The 13,074-nt window shown below is 41.2% G+C and overlaps 3 protein-coding genes across 3 annotated transcripts; 2 read left to right on the top strand and 1 right to left on the bottom strand.

Annotated features, from left to right (window-relative positions):
• Positions 1-176: 176 nt before the first annotated feature.
• Positions 177-1,197, bottom strand: L201_003505 (uncharacterized protein; the record flags this gene model as incomplete). The annotated part of the gene is made up of 7 exons (XM_066219259.1): positions 177-218; positions 293-374; positions 525-596; positions 713-819; positions 931-974; positions 1,043-1,090; positions 1,176-1,197. The coding sequence occupies 7 exons, from the start codon at positions 1,195-1,197 to the stop codon at positions 177-179; spliced, it is 417 nt and encodes a 138-aa protein (XP_066075356.1).
• A 1,894-nt stretch (positions 1,198-3,091) lies between these two features.
• Positions 3,092-7,094, top strand: L201_003504 (uncharacterized protein; the record flags this gene model as incomplete). The annotated part of the gene is made up of 10 exons (XM_066219258.1): positions 3,092-5,128; positions 5,212-5,282; positions 5,335-5,685; positions 5,748-5,952; positions 6,020-6,095; positions 6,159-6,235; positions 6,304-6,385; positions 6,451-6,524; positions 6,616-6,929; positions 7,013-7,094. 10 exons carry the CDS (start codon positions 3,092-3,094, stop codon positions 7,092-7,094), a joined length of 3,369 nt encoding a protein of 1,122 aa, XP_066075355.1.
• Positions 7,095-8,789: 1,695 nt separating this feature from the next.
• Positions 8,790-12,853, top strand: L201_003503 (uncharacterized protein; the record flags this gene model as incomplete). Its single annotated transcript, XM_066219257.1, has 3 exons — positions 8,790-9,198; positions 9,274-11,931; positions 12,006-12,853. 3 exons carry the CDS (start codon positions 8,790-8,792, stop codon positions 12,851-12,853), a joined length of 3,915 nt encoding a protein of 1,304 aa, XP_066075354.1.
• Positions 12,854-13,074: the final 221 nt, after the last annotated feature.

Genomic DNA, 13,074 nt, shown 5'->3' with positions numbered 1-13,074 from the left:
AAGGCTTCCGCAGAGGAACATGACTCGCGAATGGCCAGCATAGCAATGAACAAGGGACAGATCCAATTCAGCTGGGTGACTACTTGATGTGATTTGCATGCTTTGTTAGAAGAGACATTGATTACCACGACACCCTTGTTTCATTCTCGCTTCTGTATAAAGGAGGAAATATGATTCTATACCGCACTTTGCCTTACACCCGCTAATCTGTCTGCAGCCTATATGGCATGAGATTGTGAGTAAGATTAACTATACTGAATTATCGTTAATGGAACAAAATGGATCAACTTACCCCTCTTATATACGGCAAAGATAAGAAAGTACCGATGAATGGAGCTTGTCTTAGTGCTTGAAGGATTACAGGGAAGAATGATCTATTATATTGCGAAAACAACCACATGTATCATCAGTAAAAATTATACAGAATGATAGCAGAACGATGTCAATGAGGTAAGCATCTCTGGTCTTTTCAACAAAAAGGGAAAGAAAAACAATATGACAAAACGGAGAACGTGTAAGCTCACCCAAATAGACCTATAAATCCAACAAATTCAATTATAATACCGATAATGGGTCTTTTGAAGAATACCAACAATCTATTTTGTTCAAATGTAAGTTAGCATTATTTCTTGAAGCTTTAGAAATTATTTTAGAATGGGTTTTCTATCTACTAAATGACAATTTAATGCAGAGATTCGATAATATAACTTACATCCCACCAAAGAAACATAAAGTTCCTCTCCATTTCTCTTTTCTAGAGAAGAAATAGAATGTTTTGGTAGGTCCTATAATTAATGGTAATCCCGATAAGAATAGTATCTGTCAAGTAAATGAACGGTCAATATTATCAGCATTCAATATAGCAGGCTTAATGATTAATAACTCAATATAACGGAACAGTCGAACTTTAGCAATAATCTCGATACTAACATTTCCTAAGGCTAATAAGGGTCCATCGAAAAATAACATTATTCCTATCAAACAGAAAGATTTGGACAGGTCAGCTCCACTATCTCAGCTCATGAGATACATGATGGCTTACCAAGGAACTGAAAAAATATACCAAACGCCACTAAGGCAATACCGATTTCTATTTTAAAGGAACACATCAGAATGGTTAGTTCCCTGTGCTTCTTAACAACCTCACATGCAATAGGGATGAATGATGAGCTTACTTTGTCCATCACTCAACCACATTATTGCTTGTGCTTCACTATAATTAAGAGTCGTTCACTAGACTTGTTACTCTAAGCAATGCTTATAATATAGCGTTATAACAAGCATGTCACCTTCTGAAATTCCCAGACCAAACACGTCCGTATCAGATATCGACAACAAACATTTCGCGGTGGAATCCGTGAGGTGCCTATGATGCTGGGGAGTGATCCTTGAGCGTGGACGCCTAAAAGTATAGCTCGACTCAAAAGCTGAAGCTCACGTGCCTAAAACACTCAGCGTGATCGGTGCCCGACTTGACGTCATGTATCTCTCTATCACACCCTTCAAGCTGTGACTACCAAAAAGAAGGGGTACGATGAGGAATGGGTAAGTTCTATGAAGGAAGAACCGCGGGATGTATGAATGAAAATAGCAGGAAGAAAGAAGCAGTAATCTGCCTACCGAATGTTCGGTTTTAACAGTACAGTGCCGCTAGCAAAACAGAGCTTTCATTGAATTGGTCGGATCGGCTCAAACATAACTTTATTCAGTCAAGGTTCTCTCTCGTGTATGTTGTAGACTTCATCTCGATAGAGTGCTTAAATGAGAAACGTTTGTAAATCCAAAATAGTTGCGGATGTGAGATGTGTTGTGCTGGTGTACAGTCAGTATGCAGCTCTATACAGCTATATACATCTGACTTTTCTCACGCAAATACCTCAAAGAAACCAACACCCCATTCACTTCGAGTTTTGAGGTAAAGTGGTCTTAGCTGTAATTTACCGTGACTTCCTACTACAGTTCATACAGTATGTCCCTGAAAAGCGAAAACAAGCTTTTTTCATTTTTTCATTTTTTGTATTTTCGCTTTGGAGTTCTCCCTTTTACCGGCGGCGGAATTTTAGAAATTGAGTAATCAGCAGCATTTTATCCTTTGATGTATACGCAATACCCAGATAGTCTCTCTGCTTTTCTGCCTGTCTGTAGGTTATCTACTAGGTATCTGTACAGACTGTTTCGTTTCGCGGAGTATTTTCACTGTACATTTTCGCGATGTTTTGTATATTTTTGGGGTTTGGATGTACTTGAATTTCATCATCATCCATCAATACTCAATATTCCTCGCTCATTGTGTACATCAACTACAATATATATATATATCCAAAGCTACAAGGACACTGCCAGATATTCAACACTTGTGCAAAGCTGTGCATTTGAAAGATTTTACAATCTAAAATTCTTATATCATCAGGTTATTTACCGAAACATAAACCCTTGAAATATATTTTGTAATCTTGGGATTTAGACTACTTGAAAACCCTTTTTCCTTCTCGTATCGTACTACGTCGTCCTCGTTTACTTCTCTCTTTCAACAAAATTTACGGGTGTCGTTTCAGTCAAGAACAGAGCTTTCCATATACGCGGTCTGTGAGTAACTCCATCGACAACTGCGATAAGCACATCACATCATCATAGGTTTTTTTCTCCAAGTGACTGTATCTCCATCTTCTCGTTTTTTTTGGCACTTGCGGAGAAGCCTCGAAGGATCATCTCGTAGCCCTTTGCTGATCAAAGCTTTATAGTCCAGATCAGATCATATTTTTCGACTTTTAACAAGCAGACATTCCTCATTCCCATCTTCTCACCTTCTTTCCCTCACATCTTCTCAAAAGTCAAAATACTGTAGCCTTTTTCTTAGACATCAAACCTATATTAAAAATCTGTATCGTTACTATATCTGTCATCTCAACCTTGTCAACGACTATACATCAACGCAAATAATCACGAAAATTCCTTCGACGACCATCATCTGTTATCGCCACGAAGGCACTTATCACTATATTCCATCAGAACGAAGATCGACAACATAATCACTCCCAACTAAATCATTACTTACATCACGCTAACTCTCAGACACTGTCTATAATTTACCATGTCGATACCCGATAACCCTTTCCAGTCGACTACCAACCCCTCAGCACCAGTCTTGCAAATCAATACTGAAGATGCTTCACCTTCACCTGAAAACGGTAATGGATTTTCTTCCCCTTTCTCACACAACCTCTCTCCAGAACACTCATCTCCTCATTCTGCCAATGTCTCACCTCCTGGAGCAAGCACACAGAATGGTACACCTGGACGATTAGCTCCACCTGATACGGGAGTCAAAACACCTAAAAGACGTGTACAATGGACATCAGATTCTCATATCGTTCAGCTACATCCACTGCAACCAGTACCTTCATCCCCACATACGTTAGATGAAGGAAACATCGAGCAATTTAGAGACGCTTTAGAAGCTCATAGAACAGGATCTATCAAAAGATACCATCGACCACCAAGCTCTCTTAGTAGACAAAGTAGTGCAGATGGGAGTGAAACTAGACCAGAAACCGATGAAGACTATGATTATAGATTAGATGTAGATCCACCTATGGAAAGAGTAACCAGTCAGGATTCTAATCCAGAAGCTTTTGAAGACAATGGTATGAGAGAACATGTTCCAACCTATATCGACCCCGGCGAGAGAGATGGTTTACCCAACATTCCTCAAATGCCTGCTCAAGATGAGAATCAACATCATGCTGCTTCAGACTTAGTCAGAGCTCATACTGGTAAATGGGGAGTACTTAGGAGAAGAGTTAGAACATCTGGTAATGTCAATCGAGCTTTTGGTAGCGCAAGATTGCACGGCACGACAACCGCAGATCCAGAGAAGCAAGAAGGCACTGAAAGAGCTTCTCAAGATGCTTTCGCTGCAAGATATCCTGAACCTCGTCGACCTTCTCTTGCTGCTTTAGCTCATGGTGGTGGAGGAGGAGGTGGTGCACCAGGTATGCCGGGAGGAGCATCAGTGTTGTCTTCACTTCTCGCTCTTTACGGTCAACAAGATGGAATGCAATCTGGTACCACCTCCGCAGCTTCGTCAAGACCTAACTCAGATGACGAATACTCTTCTGAGGAAGAGACTGCTAGAAAGAAGTTTGAGCAATCTCAAAAAGGAAGTAAAGGATTTATGGGAATTGGCAAAAAATCGAATTCCAGTTCCGCTTCCAATGGTACTCCCGCTGAAGTGGTGATTCATGATAAACCACATCGAGCATCGGTTACAGCTGAAACTGCCGGAGCACCTTTAGGACCTCAGCCATCTAGAATGTCAAATGGTGAAAGACCACCACCTTCACCTGGCTTTACAGGATTCTTCCAACGCACAAAAGAACAACTTCAATACAAACGACCTGATGCAGCTAAAAGTGGTGCGGGTGTTTTTGGTGCTTTAATTCAAAATACAGCAAATTTATCTGGAGCAGCTACACCTGCAGGATCAGCTTTAGCGCCTGCAGCTAAAAGACCAGGTTATCAGTTGAATAGATATTCTGCACCTAATCTAGAAGCTGAAGAAGGTGGAGGAAAAATTCAAAACTGGAGACCACCTTCAAGACCACAATCTAGAGCTGGATCTAGACCTACATCAGTTCATTCATCCACAGCAGTCTCTCGAAATGGTGATAATGAATCACCTTCACAAGATGATCTATCATTTAAAAAGAAAGCTTTATCAAGTGATGATTTAATTGGAATGAGACAAAGAACAGAGAATGATGATTCTTCTTTAACTTTATCATCAAGATATAACCAATCTTCAGTTACCTTGACACCAAGTGGTGTCGGTCATGAGAAACAAGGTTCGACGGAAAAGAAGAAAAGACCGAAATCTGCGGGACTGAAATTAGATTCTTTAGCTTCATTACCTGTAAATGCGTTAAAGGAAGGTGGTAAACAAATCAAATCAGCAGAAAAATGGTTATTAAATGCTGCCAAAACGCCTTTAGGTACACCTCCGGAAAAAGGTGGAGCAGATTATTTCTCAAGACCTTTAACTGAAGATGAACGAAGAAGAAAAGAATGGGAAGCTGAAAAGAAAAGAAGAAAGAAGGCTAGAGAAGCTAGAAAGAAACAAGAGATTTTTGTGAGTTATCTCGATTCTACCCACATTGCATTTGCCTTTAAGTAGTGTAGTATACTGATATGTTGATTCCGATCTCTTATTAGATTATTCAACACGTTGCTGCTATTTTAGCTAGACAACAATTCTTGATGAAACTTGCTAGAGCTTTGATGATGTAAGTCACCCAAAGTTGTATGAGCACCATGACTGATCCCTCTTCTGTACAGGTTCGGTTCACCTTCTCATCGACTTGAAACACAAATTCAAGCAACAGCCAAAGTGCTTGAAATCAACGCTCAAGTAGTTTATATGCCTGGAACAATGTTAATCTCCTTTGGTGATGATGCTACACACACATCCGAAACCAAGTTCTTGAAACAAGCTACAGGTTTAGATCTTGGTAAATTGCTAGCTACCCACCATTTGTACTGGAATGTGGTACATGATAAGATGTCCGTAGAACAGGCCAGTAAAGACTTGGATGTGTTGATGACTACTCCTGTTTACTATAATTGGTGGCAAACTTTAATCATTGGTGCTATGTGTTCTGCTTTTATCACTGTCATTGGTTTCTACGGGTAAGTGTTCCCGTATTTCTACATATCATATCAAGGGATTCGAGCTAACAGCCATTAAACAGTTCATTCGTCGACGCATTGATGGCAATGCCATTGGGAGCTCTACTTGTCGGTGTCCAGATGTTAGCTGCCCGAAACGACATGTTCTCAAATGTCTTTGAAATCGCTATCGCTACTGTCATCTCATTCATATCTGCTGCTTTGGCATCGACCGAAGTTTTCTGTTATACTGCGCTCGTCAGTGGTGGTGTTGTATTAATCTTACCTGTAAGTCCAGTAGAAACAGATTTCGTTGTGGAATATCTACTAATTGATGGGCCTTTCGACATTTTAGGGTTATATTGTGCTGTGTGGTGCATTGGAATTAGCTTCTAGGAATATCACTGCAGGTGCTGTGAGAATTGGATATAGTAGGTTATTCATACTCAGTGTTCATAAGCAAATGAAGATTATTAATCATATGTCATTAATAGGTGTCATCTACTCCCTTTTCTTGGGTTTCGGTATTTCTATTGGAGCAGTCTTATATGAGAAGATCACAAGCAATGACGTAAGCTCTAGATTAACATGAGTTGTCCTTTTATACTGAGCTGATATCGTATTTTTACTTTGTTACAGGTCTTAAATGCCAGTGATTACACCTGCTACAATACTCATAATGCTGCTCCATGGTATCAAGTAACTCCATCGGCTCTTTGGTGTAAGTCCCTACTGATTCATCAACATATTTTGTGCATTGCTGATTAATATCGTTTTTTATAACAGATATCCTCTGTTGTCCTGCTTACGCCTTCTTCCTTTCTTTAAGAAATCAACAACCTCTATTTGCTAAAGAATTGGTATGTATAGTGTAACCTCCCTGCTATGCCCCTTGCCCCAAGCTTCACCAATTGTCAGATCGCTAACCACACCCCTCTCACTTACTTTTAGCCAATTATGGTCCTTGTTGCTGCAGCAGGATGGTCAAGTAATCATTTCTCATCATTAGCTTTCCCAGGTAGATCAGATATGACATCAGCTATTGGTAGTTTCGTCGTTGGTACTTTAGGTAATATATATGGTAGAATCTCAAATGGTTCAAGTTTCCCTGTTACTGTGACTGGTATCTTGTTCCAACTTCCATCAGGTTTATCAAATGGTGGTATTTTCAATTTTGCTGCTGAATCAAGTGATGGTTCTTCAACTGCCTATAGTTCTGGATTTAATGTCGCTCAACAATTGGTTTCAGTCGCTATCGGTTTAACGTAAGTTGTTTGCGACGGTTCCGTCCAGGGGATGTGTGGTTGCTCATCATGCTGATTTTGTTTTGATCTGTTTCGTTTGATAGTGTCGGTTTGTTTGTTAGTGCCGCTGTAACTCATCCATTCGGTGGTGGTAGAAGAAGAGGTTCAGGCATTTTCTCCTTCTAGGGCGGACAAGTTGTTACGTTCTCACACTTCCCCCTGGTATTCACCGGAATGTCTCAAGAAAATCTACCGATGCACCTCAAGTATAGCATAGAATATAGATAGATTGAAGAGAATAATAGTGTAAATAGACATATAGATTAGTGGTATAACACGTTCGAAATCGGATATGTACTCATTATGGACATTAGCAGATACACGGCTGCCTTACTCTTCGCTCTATGATTGAACCTGTTGGTCCTTCTCCTTCTGTTTCCTAGCCTTTTCTTTCACTTTAGTGTCGTGGTATGTCTGCCAAAAATAGTTTATTCAGCGGCGCCGTTATTTTCATGACTTTGTCACTTCATTTTTTATTGATTTGGATGGAAAACTCATGTCCGAAACGATAGGAGCATAATTTACCCTGAAGACATCATGTCTAAATTACACTTGTATATATATGTATGTAGCTTTAGTTACCCGGTAATAAGGTAACATCCACCGATTACCCTAACGCGGATAACAAAAATACAGGCTAAAATAGGGGTTTAAAAAGACAACGTCGTCATAAAAACATTGATCTTCTATAGACTGTATGGTGATATCTTTCAGGGTTTAAAGCTTATATCACTTTCTGCCATATCCCATATTATTTCTCACGTTCCTTCACTTCGAAATCATCATCATAACTGCTCTACCTGTATTACCTGTAGGTAAATCAATCACCGTATGTACCCGCATATGATTTACTTGTCACATATCTTGGTTCACTTAGCAATGTGATGTACTGTAAATATCCTATCGATCGAACATCTTCACATACCTGGATATCTCATGTTCACATTTTCAGCTTTAATCATTCTGTAACATATAAACATATACATGATATCAGGACATTGTATTATCTATAATACCCAAAATCAGTAAATCAAGGTAGAGAACGAAGGATTTCCACCTGCGATTATCTGAAACATCAAAAGATTAGTAGAACCCGCGTTAAGCATTCCGCCTTATCGATTAATAACAACACAGCATTTGACAACATTAATCTATTCTCAAAATATTATCTCAAGGATACCTGAATGTGATCTGTAGTTACGCGACGGACAGTAAAATTCACCATTACAAACGACAAAGAATAGTTTCAGAGAGCGATTCAACAGGGTGAAGATAAAGAACAAGAGTTTGTAAAAAGGTCAAAGCGCAGGAACAAAGTGATCATCCAAATCCAAATTACAAAGCTAGCAACCGAATGTCAGAATCAATCGTAACTTCAATAATATGAAATCACCTCACAAGAGGGAAGACTTGGAAGCTAAATATGATGTCGTCCTTGATTGTAAGTGTCGCTTCAATCCTACCTGTTCCTAATGTTTGTCTGGCTTCATACTTGGTCTCACCCTTCTTCATTCCGGTCATTCACGTCAATGGAATGCCAGTCTGCCGATCATCCCAAAGGCAGCCTGCATTGTTACCATACATACATCCTTTGACACCTTTAAAACACGTTTCACCGGTTGATCAGCACCCTATCGCTTCCCAAAAACATCATCGTCGCTTTTACCTGACCATTCTATCACGAAAATTTACAATCTATGATTCTCCCGTATTCGTCTACCAATCTCGCCTTCTCGCTATATTTCTCTCGATCACTTGAAAACATTCGATGTCTCCTTTATTTACCCTCTAATTCACCTTGATCGTCGCTAACCAATCATTATGTCACTTCTCTTATCTGCCTATCATCCGCCTCTCAATCTGTTACCCACATTACTCCATTCACCTCACGTCTCTCGCCCTCGTGAACCGCGGCGATACACTTCTGATCTCTTATTCGCCATACCATTATATCATCAAACTTCCTCGTGCGCGTTACCAGTCCCCAACTTGGAACTCCATTCTGCAGCTGCAAGTGGGAATGTTGGATTAGTACATTACGCGTTGACACATGGCCAACCTGTCAATTCTGTTCTTCATGGTGTTCTTCCCCTCCACGCTGCTTGCTCCGGCGGCAGTGTCAGTGTCGTCAGAATGTTGATCGAGAACGGAGCGGACGTGAATGCACCTAGGTTACCGAGAAGGTATAGCGATGGGAAAAAGGGTACTGCTCCCAGTGTCGGCACAGCTGGTAAGTAGCAAATGAGGTCCATATGCCGATATGCGAATTTAAATAACGTCGACTGATTATTGGCACTCCGTATAGGTTCTACGCCCCTGCATTTCGCTGCAGCCAATGGTCACGCTCCTATCGTTCAAATGCTTCTAGCGTCAGGAGCAGACCCAACTAAGCCAGATAAAAACGGCAATACGGCTGAAGATCTAGCTACAATCAATGGACACGATGACGTAGTCAGAGTTTTGCATGTCTATCATCATCTTCGACATCAAGATGCTCTAAATGATCCATCGAATTCAGATAAAGCGGAATCTTCTTCACCACCAGCATCATCATCTCAGTTACCCGAAGAAGAAACTTCAAGCGTCAATACTAGATATGGTTGGAGTATCGGCTCTAGGAAAGGCAAAGAAAGAGCTTTTAGCTTGATAAGTACTGGATCTGAGGGTGGTGGGAAGATAAAGCATGGCTTAGGAGGACTATTACGAAGAACCTCCAAAATTTCAACTGGCCCATCTGCATACGCCTTCGCAGAGTCTCCAGATACACCAGGATCCGAAGCTTCTGGACCAGTATATGAACCCGGATCAAATACGGTACCTAGATTCTCTACGATAAGCGACGTCTCTTCCGTTAATGATTCACTACAATCGCCTATCGATATGGAAACACCTGGATCTCCTTCGCCTCAGAAAGGCAATGATGCACCCCTAGTGCGGACGAACAGTGAGATGTCAGGACAAGGTAGTCCAGTCTCTCTGACCAGAGTAGGAAGTGGTCAATCAGGCCATAGCAATGGTACCTCAATAATACTTGGTTCTCCTCCGAATTCAGCAGGGCTACCTCCTCAGCGTAGTCGGCTGAACTCAACTTCTTCACACCGGCCTACTTTACCTTCAATATTGGAGAAAGCTGTACATCCAGGTCAAACTTTCCGTGCCGTCATGCGTCATCATCACGATAAAGACAATAATCAATCTTCAGCCGACTCCGCTTCAGATAGTCAGACTCATATTCAAGACGACTCTTCACATACGTCCAGTGGTGGTTTCTTCAGAGGTAGAAGGAGATCGCATGATGCAGATTCAAAGAAGCATGGACACGGTCATAAACAAGGTATAAAAAGTCTATTTAGAAGAGGTCATTCGCCACCATCAAGAAGTCCCAGTCCGCCTATGAAATCCGAAGCTACGAAACCAATAGCAGCTGAGGATCTTGAAGAAGGAATAGAACGACTGAAAAGAGCCAGTCTGGAGATGGATAGACAAAATCAATCGACAAATACCCTAGAAGATATCGAAGATTCTGGCATTGATCCTTCTATACTAGAAGCTATAAGTTTAAACGATGAAGATGAAGATACACCTCAAATCAGACAAATGCCTCTCTCAGCACCCGTCACCAAGACGAGATTTTTCCCTGATGGTTCAGCTATAACACCTCGAATTCCATCTTCAGCTGCTTCGAGTCCTGGCGAACGACCTCCTAATCGTCCTAGAACAGGAAGTGAGGTCATCGCTCCTAGTCCCTTGGCCAATGGATGGGCACACGATGACGATTCAGATTCATCACTCCCTCAAGCTGGTATCAGAAGGGTCAAAACCGAAATTATCAAATCTCCTATATCCTCTTCACCTCTATCTCCCGCAAACGAGCCCACCAGTCCAACCTCTCCAGGCGGCTCTAGACGTCGGTCAGCTACACACTCTGGCGGTTTGTCTAGCCCCTTGATGACAAATTTCACTAGATCACTCAATCCGCCGAGAGTGAACGGATTAGGTTGGGACGATGATGTTGACTTACGAAAGGTTGCTGCTTCAGGATTGATAAGAAGAGAAAGTCAGAGAAGACAAGCCGAGGTTGACAACGAATTAGAAGCCGAGAAAGAAGAATTTTACGATGCTTTAGGACCTGGTTTCGAATTGAAAGATCATGATATCGGTCAACCAAATAGAGAAGATGATAATGATAGTACACCTACACCTCATTCGGGCATGACGGTAAATGACTCTACACCGACGGCAGATACGGAGGACGAAAGCATCGGAAGGTTGCGTGGTGCAAGTGTTGGATCGATGACAACTGATTCTTCACGCCTGTCAACTCCTCCAGCCTCATTCCGTATGACGAGCATGACAGATGATACCGATGACCCACGTAATCAAAATAGGGGTTTACCGGGAGCAGGAGCGGCGTCAACTTTGGACGGTAGACCTCGTGGGAAATCAGTCTCTTCAATAGCATCTACAGCCTCCGGAATGGGATATTCCTATGCGCAATCAACCTCGACTCCACCTACATCTTTGACTACACCTTCTGCACTTTCATTAGCATTAGTAGGAGCAAGTGGAGGATTTCCACCTGTACCTGAAGATGAAGTAGCTCCACCTTTGAATCGTCGAACATTAACACAAAGAACGATATCATCACATGCAGAAGCTAAAGAGGCGGTCAAACAGAACGAAAGTGATATCATGCAATTAGCACAGTTACCACCTTCATTAGATTCCAGTAGAAGTTTAGCTGAGCAGTTAGCTGCTTATGGTGAAAATTATGCAATAGAAAGGCAATTTGCTGAAATTGAAAGGAGATCCTCTGGTCAAACTCCCACAAGTTTTACTGGAAGAAGTGAGGATAATGAAAGTTTCTTCAGCGCTGAGAGTTCGAATAGAAGTTATGGTTCAAGTCAAAGTTCAGAGAGGTCAAGGGAAAGAAGAGGTCCTGGTAGTATGAGCCAAATACAGCGTAAGTAGGGATAGGCTTACAAGCAAATGACATCTTTGAATGCGATCTGTAGCTGATCTTATTATCACACACAGCTCGAGCATTGTCAAATCCATTAGTCCCCTTGGTCAGCGTTGATGCACCCAAATCTTCTTTGCCATCAATCAACAATATTTACGATAAACGAGCCGATGCTTATAGAAAACATATGGCGGCTCTGAGTGCAGCTCAACCACTTTTACCTTCGTCGACACGCCATGCCCAGAAGCGAGCTAGACAAAGAGCCGTATCAGCTCAAGAGATGTGGCAGACTACCGGTCCATCCAATAATCATCGATATTCCCGACCAACTTCCTCGCATAGCATGGCTGCAAACTCCATCATGAGTTTTGCTACAGCTAATGAAAATCTGGATAACGAAGGAGGATACTCCCATATACCCGTCGTTACCAATCCTGTTACGGGACAAAGACCCAGAAAGACTTCGGGTGGTGTAGGAGTACCCAGCCATTCCAGGACTCACACAGCTCCTGCGCCGATAGCTGATATCTTATCAACTCGATATCAAGGTATATCTCCACCTTCTATCATCACGAATACAACCTCAAGATATAATGACAATACAAGTAAATCTAACTCAATTGCATCTTCGATAATACCATCTTCAGTTGCTGGGGGAAGCGGATCAACAACTAATCCATTAGGAGTTTCACCATATGTATCAATATTTTCAAATAGGTATCAATCTAAAATACCTTTGAACGATGATGATTCGGACGATGAAAATGATAATAATAGAGAATATACTGTAATTGAAAATGACTGGAGAGGAGGCCATATTGTTAGACCAAATGATCTAAACTTGTTAACTGATAATGAACAGAATAAATCTAAAGGTAAATGGGGTTTGAAGAAGATGAGCAAAGGGTTAGTCAGGAAATAAATGTACTCAATAGTAGGAGGGCGTTTGTTTGGATGGATCAGAGATAGAATTGGAATCGGACTTTCTTCACTTGATTTGTTGTGACAATCTTGTCTTTTCGTTTTTGCTTTTTATCTTTAATTTATCTCTTTTATATCTTTTATATATCTTTATCCTTGCTAGCTTTCGGTTTTCTTCTCATCTCGATTTTTCCATTTCTTATTCGTTTTCCTTGCTTCCCC

This window comes from Kwoniella dendrophila, chromosome 4 (assembly GCF_036810415.1).
Source record: "Kwoniella dendrophila CBS 6074 chromosome 4, complete sequence".
NCBI classification, from domain to species: Eukaryota; Fungi; Basidiomycota; class Tremellomycetes; order Tremellales; family Cryptococcaceae; genus Kwoniella; species Kwoniella dendrophila.
This window is presented reverse-complemented; position numbering and strand designations above follow the sequence as displayed.